This window comes from Tachypleus tridentatus, chromosome 7, assembly GCF_004210375.1.
Source record: "Tachypleus tridentatus isolate NWPU-2018 chromosome 7, ASM421037v1, whole genome shotgun sequence".
Classification (NCBI taxonomy): Eukaryota; Metazoa; Arthropoda; class Merostomata; order Xiphosura; family Limulidae; genus Tachypleus; species Tachypleus tridentatus.
In genome coordinates, this window is record NC_134831.1 from 93,500,345 (window position 1) to 93,514,178 (window position 13,834).

The 13,834-nt window shown below is 34.9% G+C and overlaps 1 protein-coding gene across 2 annotated transcripts in view; it reads left to right on the forward strand.

The window, feature by feature from the left end:
- The first annotated feature begins 1,494 nt into the window (after nucleotides 1–1,494).
- Nucleotides 1,495–13,834, forward strand: part of LOC143256207 (RYamide receptor-like) — a 49,429-nt gene continuing 37,089 nt past the window's right edge. Inside the window, exon 1 of one of the 2 annotated variants that reach the window (XM_076513088.1) lies at nucleotides 1,495–2,624. In XM_076513088.1, coding sequence (XP_076369203.1) covers nucleotides 1,704–2,624 — 921 coding nt within the window. In that variant the 5' untranslated portion in view covers nucleotides 1,495–1,703. The remainder of the gene's footprint in view (nucleotides 2,625–13,834) is intronic. The other variant, XM_076513089.1, reaches the window with a different exon arrangement.

Sequence of the window (13,834 nt, forward strand, 5' to 3'; positions counted from 1 at the left end):
TACGTTGAATAAACTGATATGTTGAGGTTTTTCTATAGATCTTGAAATGTACCGGAACTAAATATAAAGAGTAGCCATCACTTTCAAACATTAAATATTTTAAGAACCGATTATTGTTTTTGTTATTACACGTATCATACTCCCTTACATAAAGTCCTTTTGAAGGTTTTAAATCAATTTCTCGAAGTACACGAACACAACAACATTAAAGGTAGTTAATTACGAAGTACATTAAATAACACTGTGATATCCTGATATCTGGAGAGAATAACCACACAATCACGAATCCTTCAGAATGGCAACAAGACAACTGTTCACTAACATCCCACAGACAAACGTTACTTCCTGTTAACACTGTTCGGTAACATCCAACAGACAAACGTTATTTTATATTAACGTTGTACTGCAGCATCCAACAAATACATTTTAACTTAATAATAATAAGTGAATAACAGAATTAAAGATATATAATGACAAAATAACTGTATTAAAATCATATGAAAGTATCCAAATATACATTATGTTACTGATATTTTCTTGTTGTTTTTTAAATGAAGTTTGATGAGGTAGCAGTAAGGAAAACTACCACACTATAACATGAAGTTTGATGAGGTAGCAGTGAGGAAAACTACCACACTATAACATGAAGTTTGATGAGGTAGCAGTGAGGAAAACTACGACACTATAACATGAAGTTTGATGAGGTAGCAGTGAGGAAAACTACGACACTATAACATGAAGTTTGATGAGGCAGCAGTGAGTGAGGAAAACCATGACACTATAACATGAAGTTTGATGAGGTAGCAGTGAGGAAAACTACCACACTATAACATGAAGTTTGATGAGGTAGCAGTGAGTGAGGAAAACCATGACACTATATCATGAAGTTTGATGGCGTAGCAGTGAAGAAAACTACGACACTATAACATGAAGTTTGATGAGGTAGCAGTGAGTGAGGAAAACCATGACATTATATCATGAAGTTTGATGGCGTAGCAGTGAAGAAAACTACCACACTACATCATGAAGTTTGATGAGGTAGCAGTGAGGAAACCTACCACACTATAACATGAAGTTTGATGAGGTAACAGTGAGTGAGGAAAACCATGACACTATAACATGATGTTTGATGAGGTAGCAGTGAGTGAGGAAAACCATGACACTATATCATGAAGTTTGATGAGGTAGCAGTGAGTGAGGAAAACCATGACACTATAACATGAAGTTTGATGAGGTAGCAGTGAAGAAAACTACCACACTATAACATGAAGTTTGATGAGGTAGCAGTGAGGAAAACTACCACACTATAACATGAAGTTTAATGAGGTAGCAGTGAGGAAAACTACGACACTATAACATGAAGTTTGATGAGGTAGCAGTGAGGAAAACTACCACACTACATCATGAAGTTTGATGAGGTAGCAGTGAGGAACACTACGACTCTACATCATGAAACTTGATGACGTAACAATGAGTGAGGAAAACCATGACACTATAACATGAAGTTTGATGAGGTAGCAGTGAAGAAAACTACCACACTACATCATGACGTTTGATGACGTAACAGTGAGGAAAACTAATGCACTTGACAAGCTAACTTCTTGTGTACAGGTTGTACTGAGGTCACGGTCTCAATGAGATACGTGAAAGTGTTTGTCGAACGAGGAAATTGATGAGCGCGCTCTGAGCTCTCGTTGACGCGAATGCTCATGCGTGCGAGATCAGATCTCTATTTAAACAGTTCGTTCATAAAACTTTCGATCAATTTCATCGGGTGGAAATTGGAATCACGTGCCCCTAAAGCAGAGACAAAGGAAAGCAAGAAACTCGACGAATCCTCCGATTATTACATAATGGAAGACGTCCCGCCTACCATTTCCTCTGAAAACGTGACCTCGCACTCCCAGGACAACGTAACCCTTTCTCAGCGAGCCGGTATTGAAATATACGAGGTCCCTGTGGGTGTGATTAGTTTGCTGTCCGTGGGCTACGGTACGGTATCTCTCTTGGCGGTTCTGGGAAACTTTTGCGTCTTATGGATTGTGGCTACTAGCCTCCGCATGCAAACGGTCACCAACTTCTTCATCGCCAATCTGTCTTGTGCGGATATCATTATCGGACTCTTCTCTATCCCATTCCAATTCCAGGCGGCGCTGTTACAGCGATGGGTCCTACCTGAGTTCATGTGTGCTTTCTGTCCTTTTGTCCAAACGTTGTCAGTGAACGTCAGTATCTTCACGTTGGCGGCCATCGCTCTCGATAGGTACCGTGCCGTCATGTATCCCCTCAAAGCCCGAACTACGAAACTCAGGGCTAAGTTTGTTATCCTAGGCATTTGGGCGTTCGCCGCGACTGCTAGTGTACCCTATGCGTTGGCCCTAAGAGTAACCTACGTGTACGACCCCATGACTGAGAATTATACCAAACCCTTCTGTGACAGCGTGGGTGTTCCACAGTGGGTGTGGAAAACGTACAACCCCATACTAGTTTGTTTGCAGTATTTCTTTCCTTTGTTTGTCATCAGCTACGCATACGGAAAAATGTGTCTGAAACTTAAGGATTCGCAAGCACCTGGGAACGCTGAAGGCGTGCGAGACGCGGGTATTCTTCGCAACAAACGCAAGGTAAGTTTGTCTGTGTCATACACTTCTATTCGTTGTCTTCTCGTGGTGATCTGTTTAAAAGAAAACATAATTATTTCATAGAACAATATTTTTGTTTTCTAAGCAATAAATAAATATTAAAGTTCTGTTTCGGTGGGCTAGATTCTATATAATACATATCATTCTATATAATATGACTTGAAATGTCCAAACGTATTTCTAAAGTCGACACTTTCATTTCACCATTTACGCTCTGGTCATAAAACAAAGGTAAAACACTTACTGCGTCTGTGGCTCGTAGATAAAAGCGGATATTAAAACGGGTCCTCAATTAATTCGTTCCACTGTTTCATTGTTTGGTTAAAAATTGTTTAACTAGATTTAGAAGTATGGCACGTGCAAGTAAAATCAACGAACTGTTAACTGGGTTTAAATGTATTATATTTTGAAGTTTACGATACAATTTACAACAGTACTTTGCACTCGTTTCATCACGTTTTTCTCTATAATAAACAGTTAAAACTGAGATAGATAAGCTTTAGGTTTCAGTTTCTTTACCGCCATGTAGATCCCCTAGTAACTAAAATAAGTTAGCTCAAAATGCTACAAACAGTTTTATTTATTTTATAAGGCCAAAATTCACAAGCAGTGGTTAGAGACCTCTAGCGATATAAATGAGGTGACACTAAAATTCATGTTTCTGTATAATAGTTTTAACAAAATTAAAATGATATTTTGTTCAACGAAAACAAAATAAAAGGCTGGTTTGGTTTTTGGAATTTCGCACAAAGCTACTCGAGGGCTATCTGTGCTAGCCGTCCCTAATTTAGCAGTGTAAGACTAGAGGGAAGGTAGGTAGTCATCACCACCCACCGCCAACTCTTGGGCTACTCTTTTACCAACCAATAGTGGGATTGATCGTCACATTATAACGCCCCCACGGCTGGGAGGGCGAGCATGTTTTGGCGCGACGCGGGCGCGAACCCGCAACCCTCTGATTACGAGTCGCACGCCTTACGTGCTTGGCCATGCCAGGCCTAAATAAAAGGCACTTGAAAATTTTCGCCATCCTTATTTTTTTGACACTTTTGCTTTTATACTCAGAGGATAAACTTCCACCTATTGGCGGCTTAGCGAAGTATAGGGATCAGCGAAATTATCTCTGGCACATGAGTAACAAAAAAGGAGAATGTGGATCGTTGATACAAGTGGTTGTTGTGAGTGGATCGTTGATATAAGTGGTTATTGTGAGTGGATCGTTGATACAAGTGGTTGTTGTGAGTGGATCGTTGATACAAGTGGTTGTTGTGAGTGGATCGTTGATATAAGTGGTTATTGTGAGTGGATCGTTGATATAAGTGGTTATTGTGAGTGGATCGTTGATATAAGTGGTTGTTGTGAGTGGATCGTTGATATAAGTGGTTGTTGTGAGTGGATCGTTGATATAAGTGGTTTTTGTGAGTGGAGCTAGCAGTGTTTAGAACTGATAAAGGTTAAATACTAAAAGTTTATAAGTTCATGAATTGTATTATTTGCTAATTCTTCACACCATACACACCATAATTTCTTTATTTTTAGGCTTACTTAACACATAATATAATTACTGTGTTCGTTATGCTTGGTTTTATCTAACAAATACCATAAAATTTCTAGTTATTTTTAGGTTTACCTAATATATATTGTAATTACAGTGTTCTTTTTTTATTTTATGAGAAAATACTTTTACGGCCTTTCCTCTTGCGTCATAAAATATTCCATGGTGTAAAAACGCTATTTTCACAAATCTACCATAAACTTAATATTTTACTAGATTAGATATTTTCCCATTTGATTTTATGTGTTAAACGAAACAGAAAGCTAATGAAATCCTCTTATGTTATAAAGTGAACTTCGAGTTTTGATAAAAAAGGCTTTTGAAAAGACTGTTACATCACTCGTAGTTTAAGATTGATTTACGCATCTCTAATCAGCTCGCGTTCCGCTGTATTGGTTTCTTTATCTTTTATTTATCCTGTATCTCATCATGTGCTCCATTCCTCCATTGTCGATACATCAAACAGTATGCACAGGACTGACATGAACAAAATATAATAGTGTGTGTTAATAGGATTTGCTTACTTTTAATTGTTGTCGTAAGGTTATTCAAATAAAACCTTCTCGATGCGAAAAAATCGTTTTGGAAGTAATCGCTCCACTGACACGAGATTTTTTAAACTTAATAAGGGTCTGCAGCTTCAATGACAAACATCTTCTTTCTCTTTCTGTCAGTAGACACAGCAGATAGCCAGATGTGGCTTTGGTATAAGATAACACAAGCTTTTTATTACGTTTTTTTCTTCAAAGCTTAAGAATATTCGTAATAGTAAATATAAAACCATTCAGTACTTAACGTCACGGTTAATATTCAACTTTAAAATACAATAAATAGTTTTGATTAAATATTAAAATAGTGAATATTTCACACTATCTTAAAACTTAAATGATAAGAAACTTTCAGAATATTGGTGAAGATTTATATTTGGGATAAATCAACGTATTTTTGAACATTATTGTAATATAAAGACTTAACTAGTAATGTAACAAACAAATATAAAAGAAATCACCAGTAATGTATCAGTCCAATATATAAACATCAATGGTGATGTAACAATCCAATTTAAATACATCAATAATGATGTAACAATCCAATATAAAGACATCAATGGTGATGTAAGAATCCAATATAAAGACATCAATAATGATGTAACAATCCAATATACAGACATCAATGGTGATGTAACAATCCAATATAAAGACATCAATAATGATGTAACAATCCAATATAAAGACATCAATGGTGATGTAAGAATCCAATATAAAGACATCAATGGTGATGTAACAATCCAATATAAAGACATCAGTAATGATGTGTAAAAATGTAATTGATACCAGAATAATGGTCAGTTAAGATACTCCCGAAGTTTTAAAAGATGTGTAGCACATTTAGAACTGAAACTCAGTTTATTTGAATCATAGTTGTTCAGGAAATTATTAAACTAATTTATAGTCTGGTTTATTCCACACTAAAGACAAATTCGGAAATTATTGACCTAGTATCAGTGATTATTGATCTAGTATCAGTGATTATTGATCCAGTATCAGTGATTATTTAACTTCTACCCTTCATTATACTCACACATGATACTTTGTGATTGTTTTAAAGTTAGTGTCTCGTAGGTTCCCTCATTAAAACTATTATTTTAAACCTTACCACCATCTTCAATAGCATCATATAGTTTAAGTTAAAACTAGTTTTTTTCTGCTGTTATACCTACATGTACCAGAGCTAAAAATTGAATGTCGAATTTTCTGTTTTCCTGAAATACACTGCTGCACCTCGTTTGTCTTGTTAAAATTAGTTTTCACAACAAACATTCTGATTGTAAAACACGTTAGCTGTCCGCTTCGAAACGAACTTCCAGTAAATACGTCTGTAAAATGGTAGGTACGTTCTACTTGTGGATTTAGTTTCTGAACCGCTGACAGTAAGTTTAAACTAAATATTATATTATATTATATTATAATACTCATCAATTCACATAATAAGTTTTTTAGTTTCCTAGTTTAATTTGACATGATCATATTTTATCTTCTACTAATATTTTAACTGTAATGCTACTAAAACAGTTCGATACGATTTTATCTTGATATTTAACAATATTAAATGTCATGAAAGGAGAACATGAGAAAACTAAAACCTGTAACAGTTGATCTGTCAGTTACGCTGGACTGTAATAGGAGTTTGGACAACTCAGGACGTTTAGAATTGTCCTATATATAAACCAAGTCAACAATGATTAACTAACGTAAGATGTTAATACATCCTATATCCAAATCAAGTCAACAATGATTAACTAACGTAAGATGTTAATACATCCTATATCCAAATCAAGTCAACAATGATTAATAAACGTATGATGTTAATACATACTATATCCAAATCAAGTCAACAATGATTAACTAATGTAAGATGTTAATACATCCTATATCCAAATCAAGTCAACAATGATTAACAAAAGTATGTTGTTAATACATCCTATATCCAAATCAAGTCAACAATGATTAACTAGCGTAAGATGTTAATACATCCTATATCCAAATCAAGTCAACAATGATTAACTAACGTAAGGTGTTAATACATCCTATATCCAAATCAAGTCAACAATGATTAACTAACGGGAGATGTTAATACATCCTATATCCAAATCAAGTCAACAATGATTAACTAACGTAAGATGTTAATACATCCTATATCCAAATCAAGTCAACAATGATTAACAAACGTATGATGTTAATACATCCTATATCCAAATCAAGTCAACAATGATTAACTAATGTAAGATGTTAATACATCCTATATCCAAATCAAGTCAACAATGATTAACTAACGTAAGATGTTAGTACATCCTATATCCAAATCAAGTCAACAATGATTAACAAACGTATGATGTTAATACATCCTATATCCAAATCAAGTCAACAATGGTTAACTAACGGGAGATGTAATACATCCTATATCCAAATCAAGTCAACAATGATTAACTAACGTAAGATGTTAATACATCCTATATCCAAATCAAGTCAACAATGATTAACAAACGTATGATGTTAATACATCCTATATCCAAATCAAGTCAACAATGATTAACTAACGTAAGATGTTAGTACGTCCTATATCCAAATCAAGTCAACAATGATTAATAAACGTATGATGTTAATACATACTATATCCAAATCAAGTCAACAATGATTAACAAACGTATGATGTTAATACATCCTATATCCAAATCAAGTCAACAATGATTAACAAACGTATGATGTCAATACATCCTATATCCAAATCAAGTCAACAATGATTAACAAAAGTATGTTGTTAATACATCCTATATCCAAATCAAGTCAACAATGATTAACTAGCGTAAGATGTTAATACATCCTATATCCAAATCAAGTCAACAATGATTAACTAGCGTAAGATGTTAATACATCCTATATCCAAATCAAGTCAACAATGATTAACAAACGTATGATGTTAATACATCCTATATCCAAATCAAGTCAACAATGATTAACTAACGTAAGATGTTAGTACGTCCTATATCCAAATCAAGTCAACAATGATTAACTAACGTAAGATGTTAGTACATCCTATATCCAAATCAAGTCAACAATGATTAACTAACGTAAGATGTTAGTACGTCCTATATCCAAATCAAGTCAACAATGATTAAATAAGGTAAGATGTTAATGCATCCTATATCCAAATCAAGTCAACAATGATTAACTAACGTAAGATTTTAATGCATCCTATATCCAAATCAAGTCAACAATGATTAACTAACGTATGATGTTAATACATCCTATATTCAAATCAAGTCAACAATGGTTAATTAACGTAAGATGTTAATACGTCCTATATCCAAATCAAGTCAACAATTATTAATTAATGTATGATGTTAATACATTCTATATTCAAATGAAGTCAACAAAGATGGCGGCGGTACAATACCTAAAGTAGTATTACAGACGTGTAGGTTTGTGTTGTTTCAATCTTATTGTTCAGGTAGTTCTTGTCCATTTTTCTCATTTTCCACAAATGGTCGTCCTCTACTTTAGGAATAACTCATTTTATATCCTGGCTTCTAATTGTATGATTTCCCAATAGTACAGAAGTACAGAAAATACTAATCCAATATCAGCTGTAGGTGAAAAGTGGATGTTGAACCACGTGACCTGTGTCTGCAGGATTTGCGTAACCTTTTCTTTAGTGTGATAACCTCCTATTTTATCGCAACTGTACAGAGGTATAAAAGTGATAGGGAAATGCCACAATTTGGTTATAGTACCTCTCAAAGGTTGGTGGTGTGTACTGTTTACTAGCTGTCTTCCTTCTAGATTATCAGTTTAACATTAAGAACAGCTACATCAGATAACCCTTGTGTTGGTGGTGTGTACTGTTCACTAGCCGTCTTCCTTCTAGATTATCAGTTTAACATTAAAGACAGCTATATCAGATAACCCTTGTTTAGCTTTGCACGAATTTCCGAAACAAATAAAACAGATAAATATGAAGTCATAAAGCACATCTTGGTTAGTTTAGATGGAATGGTAGATGGATATTGGTTTATTTATATAAAATATCAAATTCTTTGGATAGTTATTGGTGTTCGATAACTATAAATATAAAAATTCTTTCTTCGTAATATAAAGAAACCTGAATTACGTATTTATCTTGATACAAAGATAAATATTTAAGTATTGAATTCTCTTTATACTAACTTCTGTACGTAGCTGTTGGTTCTTCTTGGTAAAAAATACATAGATACTAGTTTATCTTCATAATAGCATGTATGGTAGGTTTCCTTGATCTAAAGTTAAGAAGTACATAAATGATGGCTTCTTGTGTTATAGATGAATACCTCGATACCCTTTTCCCTTGTTATAGAAATGAATACCTCAATACCCTCTTTCCTCGTTATAGAAATGAATATCTCGATACCCTCTTCTATCGTTATAGAAATGAATACCTCGATACCCTCTTCCCTCGTTATAGAAATGAATTCCTAGATACTCTCTTCCCCTGTTATAGAAATGAATACCTCGACACTCTTCCCTCGTTGTAGAAATGAATACCTCAATACCCTCTTTCCTCGTTATAGAAATGAATTCCTATATACTCTCTTCCCTTGTTATAGAAATGAATACCTCGATACCCTCTTCCCTCGTTATAGAAATGAATACCTCGATACCCTCTTCCCTCGTTATAGAAATGAATTCCTATATACTCTCTTCCCTTGTTATAGAAATGAATACCTCGATACCCTCTTCCCTCGTTGTAGAGATGAGTACCTCGACACTCTTCCCTTGTTGTAGAGATGAGTACCTCGACACTCTTTCCTCGTTGTAGAGATGAATACCTCGACACTCTTCCCTTGTTGTAGAGATGAGTACCTCGACACTCTTCCCTCGTTGTAGAGATGAATACCTCGACACTCTTCCCTTGTTGTAGAGATGAGTACCTCGACACTCTTCCCTCGTTGTACAGATGAGTACCTCGACACTCTTCCCTTGTTGTAGAGATGAGTACCTCGACACTCTTCGCTCGTTGTAGAGATGAGTACCTCGACACTCTTCCCTTGTTGTAGAGATGAGTACCTCGACACTCTTCCCTTGTTATAGAGATGAATTCCTAGATACTCTCTTCCCTCGTTAAAAAGATGAATACCTCGATACTCTCTTCCCTCGTTATAAAAATGAGTAGCTCGATACTCTTCCCTCGTTAGAAAGATGAGTACCTCTATATTCTCTTCCCTTGTTAGAAAGATAAATACATTAATTTAGTTTATATTAAGAGAAAGAATACTGGATGTTAGTTTTTCTTAATCTTCCATCGTAAGACATTATATTTTGTTGACACTTATTAAGTCTATCTCGTAAGGTGAAATATTTAATCAAGTATTTTAGGGGTAACAAATAATATCAAGAGAAGCCGAAGGGCGTGAATAACAAATTATTAGCTTTACGCCTAATGTTTTCATCCCCCAGTAGGTGTTTCGGAGGCTAAGCTACCACACCCTGAATGCTCAACGATTATAGTGAAAGCTATATATTTTCTAACATCTTTTTCTGGCATGTTTATTTCGGTTTGAAATTATTTCATGGGGGAGAATACTGCACGAGCATAGAAAGCGCAACGCTCGTGTTATTACTGGTGATAGCATTCAAAATATGCCAGAAATGTGCGCGTTAAGCTGAGCTTGGACTACTGACATGTTCTTTTTTAAAAACAAAGTTTGAAAAACGAGTTTAATACAAGGTTAAAAAAAAACTAGCTATTTCGACCGTAAGTTGAAGGCTTAAAGTAAACCAAACAATCGACAACACCGAGTCCTATTTTAGCTGTCACATTTACTACGTTAGAAAGATAGTCAGAGACACTTAATGGTTTCAGGTTGGACATTTACTAATACAATGTCTTTAGTTCTTGTGGTTCAGTCGTATGCTCCAGAGTTTATTGTGCTTGATTCCAGAGCTCGATTCTCGCAGTTTATGCTTAACAAGAACAAGATGAAACCCTAAAATCTGTTGCACGTGATCATGTTTCACTACTAGGGACAAAAAGTTGTGCAAAAATAAATCTATCATTCCTCGAATAGCTGTCTCAATACTTCACAGTGAGTGAGTTGTTGATCGCTGTTTAATGTTTCTAATACGAAAGATAAAGTTAAACAACGAATGCATTTTTCGAGCCATTGATTCACAAGTATAAATGATTCAACTTTTCAAACAATGTAGACAAAAGATAAAACAAAAGCTATCGTTACTTTGTGTTCGATTTTTAAAATATTTTCTTAACGTAACTTAAAAGTACCTCTCTAGTGATGGAAAAGTGTAAAATATTTATATCATATTACACTGTGTAACCATCCTCTGAAGAAACTTTGAAAATGGAGTCGATCAAACTTTTTTTCAGAACTATGGAGACTTGAAACGCAAATGGGTAGCGAAAGATAGCGTTTTACAATTGATATGCGGCGTTATTACAATTGTCACGCAACATTATTCCAGCTGATACACAACACTGGTCATAGTAATACAACCTTCTTACTGGAACCGACATCATAAATATTGTAAATGGTTATAAGTGGTGTTTAAACTAATTTCGATTGGAAAATGTTTAAATTTTTTTTAGAAACAACTAAATAAAGAGTAAAACAAAGTCACTCTTTATAAAGAATTTCAGATCTGAAAACATTTTCATAGTCTGAGATTGTAGTTTCAAAACTACTTCATATAACTTAACCTCTAAATAATTCGGAACAAAACAAAATCGCAATTAAGTTATTAACCTCATTTAAAACGTTATTCCCAAGGGTAACCTGACTTTTACATTCTCATAATTTTTATCCTGATTTTCACCCATAATTCATTAATGTTTACCCTAAATATCGAAGTTCCAACTCAATAACACTGTTGAAAAATGATTTTCCTTTTATTATGTGAGACAAGATTACATGTCCTCCTTTCTTTTTCTCTTTCATAATGACGTTATGTTCTCAACAAAATCTTCAGAAATAGAAGTATGAAAAACTCGTTTTTCTGAGCATCAAATTTTATTTTTTTTAATTTGAAGCAAGATTCAAACACGTTTCGTGTAAATTTTATATTATTGTGTATAGTTTTAGTTAACTATCATCAGAACATCCGATCGTGATTTTCCGTGGTCCTTAACTTAAAAATTATAAATATGGTTTCGTAGGCCTAGCTCATAATTCGCCAAAACAATTTCGTTCGCCTAACTCAAAACTCACAAATAACTTACATTTAAAATAATTATTTAAGTTAACTACACAATATTAACCTGTGTTTCGTTACGTAGGTTAAGGTTTTCTGTAAGGATTTCGGTTACTAACGTCACGTCTGTTTTCAAACTTTCTTTAATTATAGTGTATTTCAGCCTACTAATGAATGTGTCCCTCTGGTGACATCGTTTTAAACTTTTCTTCAACATATTTTAGACTAATTTCCCTTCAGGCTGGTGTTTTATAAGCTATGTAAATAAATTGTGACAGTTAAAATTACTTCGTTTTCTATATTTAGATCTTTCAGATATCCACACACACACACAAGTTGGCAAGATAAGAGATGTTTAAATTTAGCTCCCCAAAAAACAAACAAAAAACGATATATCTTGCAACCTTTTCTTACGTCAGCTTTAAATAAAATTTATTTGAAATTATCACCCATGCTTCTTAGCGCCATCTCTTGAGTTAAAAGATAGATGATCCGTAACAGCTGAAGCTCTCTCACAAGTGCCTAATAATCGTTTGTAACATTGTTTCTTCTAATTCTTCACGGCGGCCCGGCATGGCCAAACGCGTAAGGCGCGCGCGACTCGTAATCCGAGGGTCGCGGGTTCGCGCCCGCGTCGCGCTAAACATGCTCGCCCTCCCAGCCGTGGGGGCGTTATAATGTGACGGTCAATCCCACTTTTCGTTGGTAAAAGAGTAGCCCAAGAGTTGGCGGTGGGTGGTGATGACTAGCTGCCTTCCCTCTAGTCTTACACTGCTAAATTAGGGACGGCTAGCACAGATAGCCCTCGAGTAGCTTTGTGCGAAATTCCAAAACAAATTCTAATTCTTCACACGAAGATATTCGAGATAGAGATAGGTAAATAGATATATGGAAAGAGACAGAATAATGTATCGATGCACAGAGAGAATTAAATGTGTGAAGAGACAAATTCGTAGTTAAATAAAGATCGAATAAGCACGAAAATAGGCTTAAGTGAATGACAAACGGAAAGATAAATGTATGACTATAGCTAGAAATAACAAAAATTCAGCCTTGTTGGTAGAGAAAACACGTACCTAAACGAGTACACAGATAGATTGACAAGAAGGCGGATAGAGAAAAGGTTACGTACATTTCTGAAAATATACAGTGTGCGGACATCATGTTAGTAACTTAGTAACATTGGTTTCTGAATACACAACACTTATAACTAGCCCCTCAATGGCTTTGCGATAAGTCTGAAGGCTAATAAGGCTAAAATCAGTTTTCGATACCTATGGAGAGCAATGTATAATAGCCTTTTGTCTAGCTTTGCAATTATCAATAAATAAACTTAAAATCAAAACGTCTGAAAATCAAAAAAATTATCTGTTATTTTATTTTTAACCCCTAGCGGCACAGCGGTATGCCTACCGACTTACAACGCAAGAAACCGGGTTTCGATACCCAGGGGGAACAGAGCACAGATAACTTATTGTGTACCTTTGTGCTTAACTACAAACAATCTTTTATTTTTAAAACAGGATATATTTTAAAACGTATTTGTTTCATGATATATCGAAATACAATCATAACAGAAAGACTGTGTATTATACTACAGCACGGAAATGTAATCTCGTCCCCGGAGGACTGTGAAAAAATAAACGTAAGAGTGGAGATAAGGAACTAAAATTAGGAGATACCGTAAACCAATTTTCGCTGTCGCGAGAGAAAACCAAAACCGGAACAAAGTTTTATCACGCTCGAGAAAAGATTCCGTATCTTCTGCGCTCAAATTGTCGCCTTTAGTAGCCATCTCAATGTAAACCCTTTCTTTTGCCCTGCAGCTCGTAAGCCGCTTCATTTGCCTTTAAACTTTATTAGACTCTTATAAGAAACAAACAATTTTAGAATCCCTG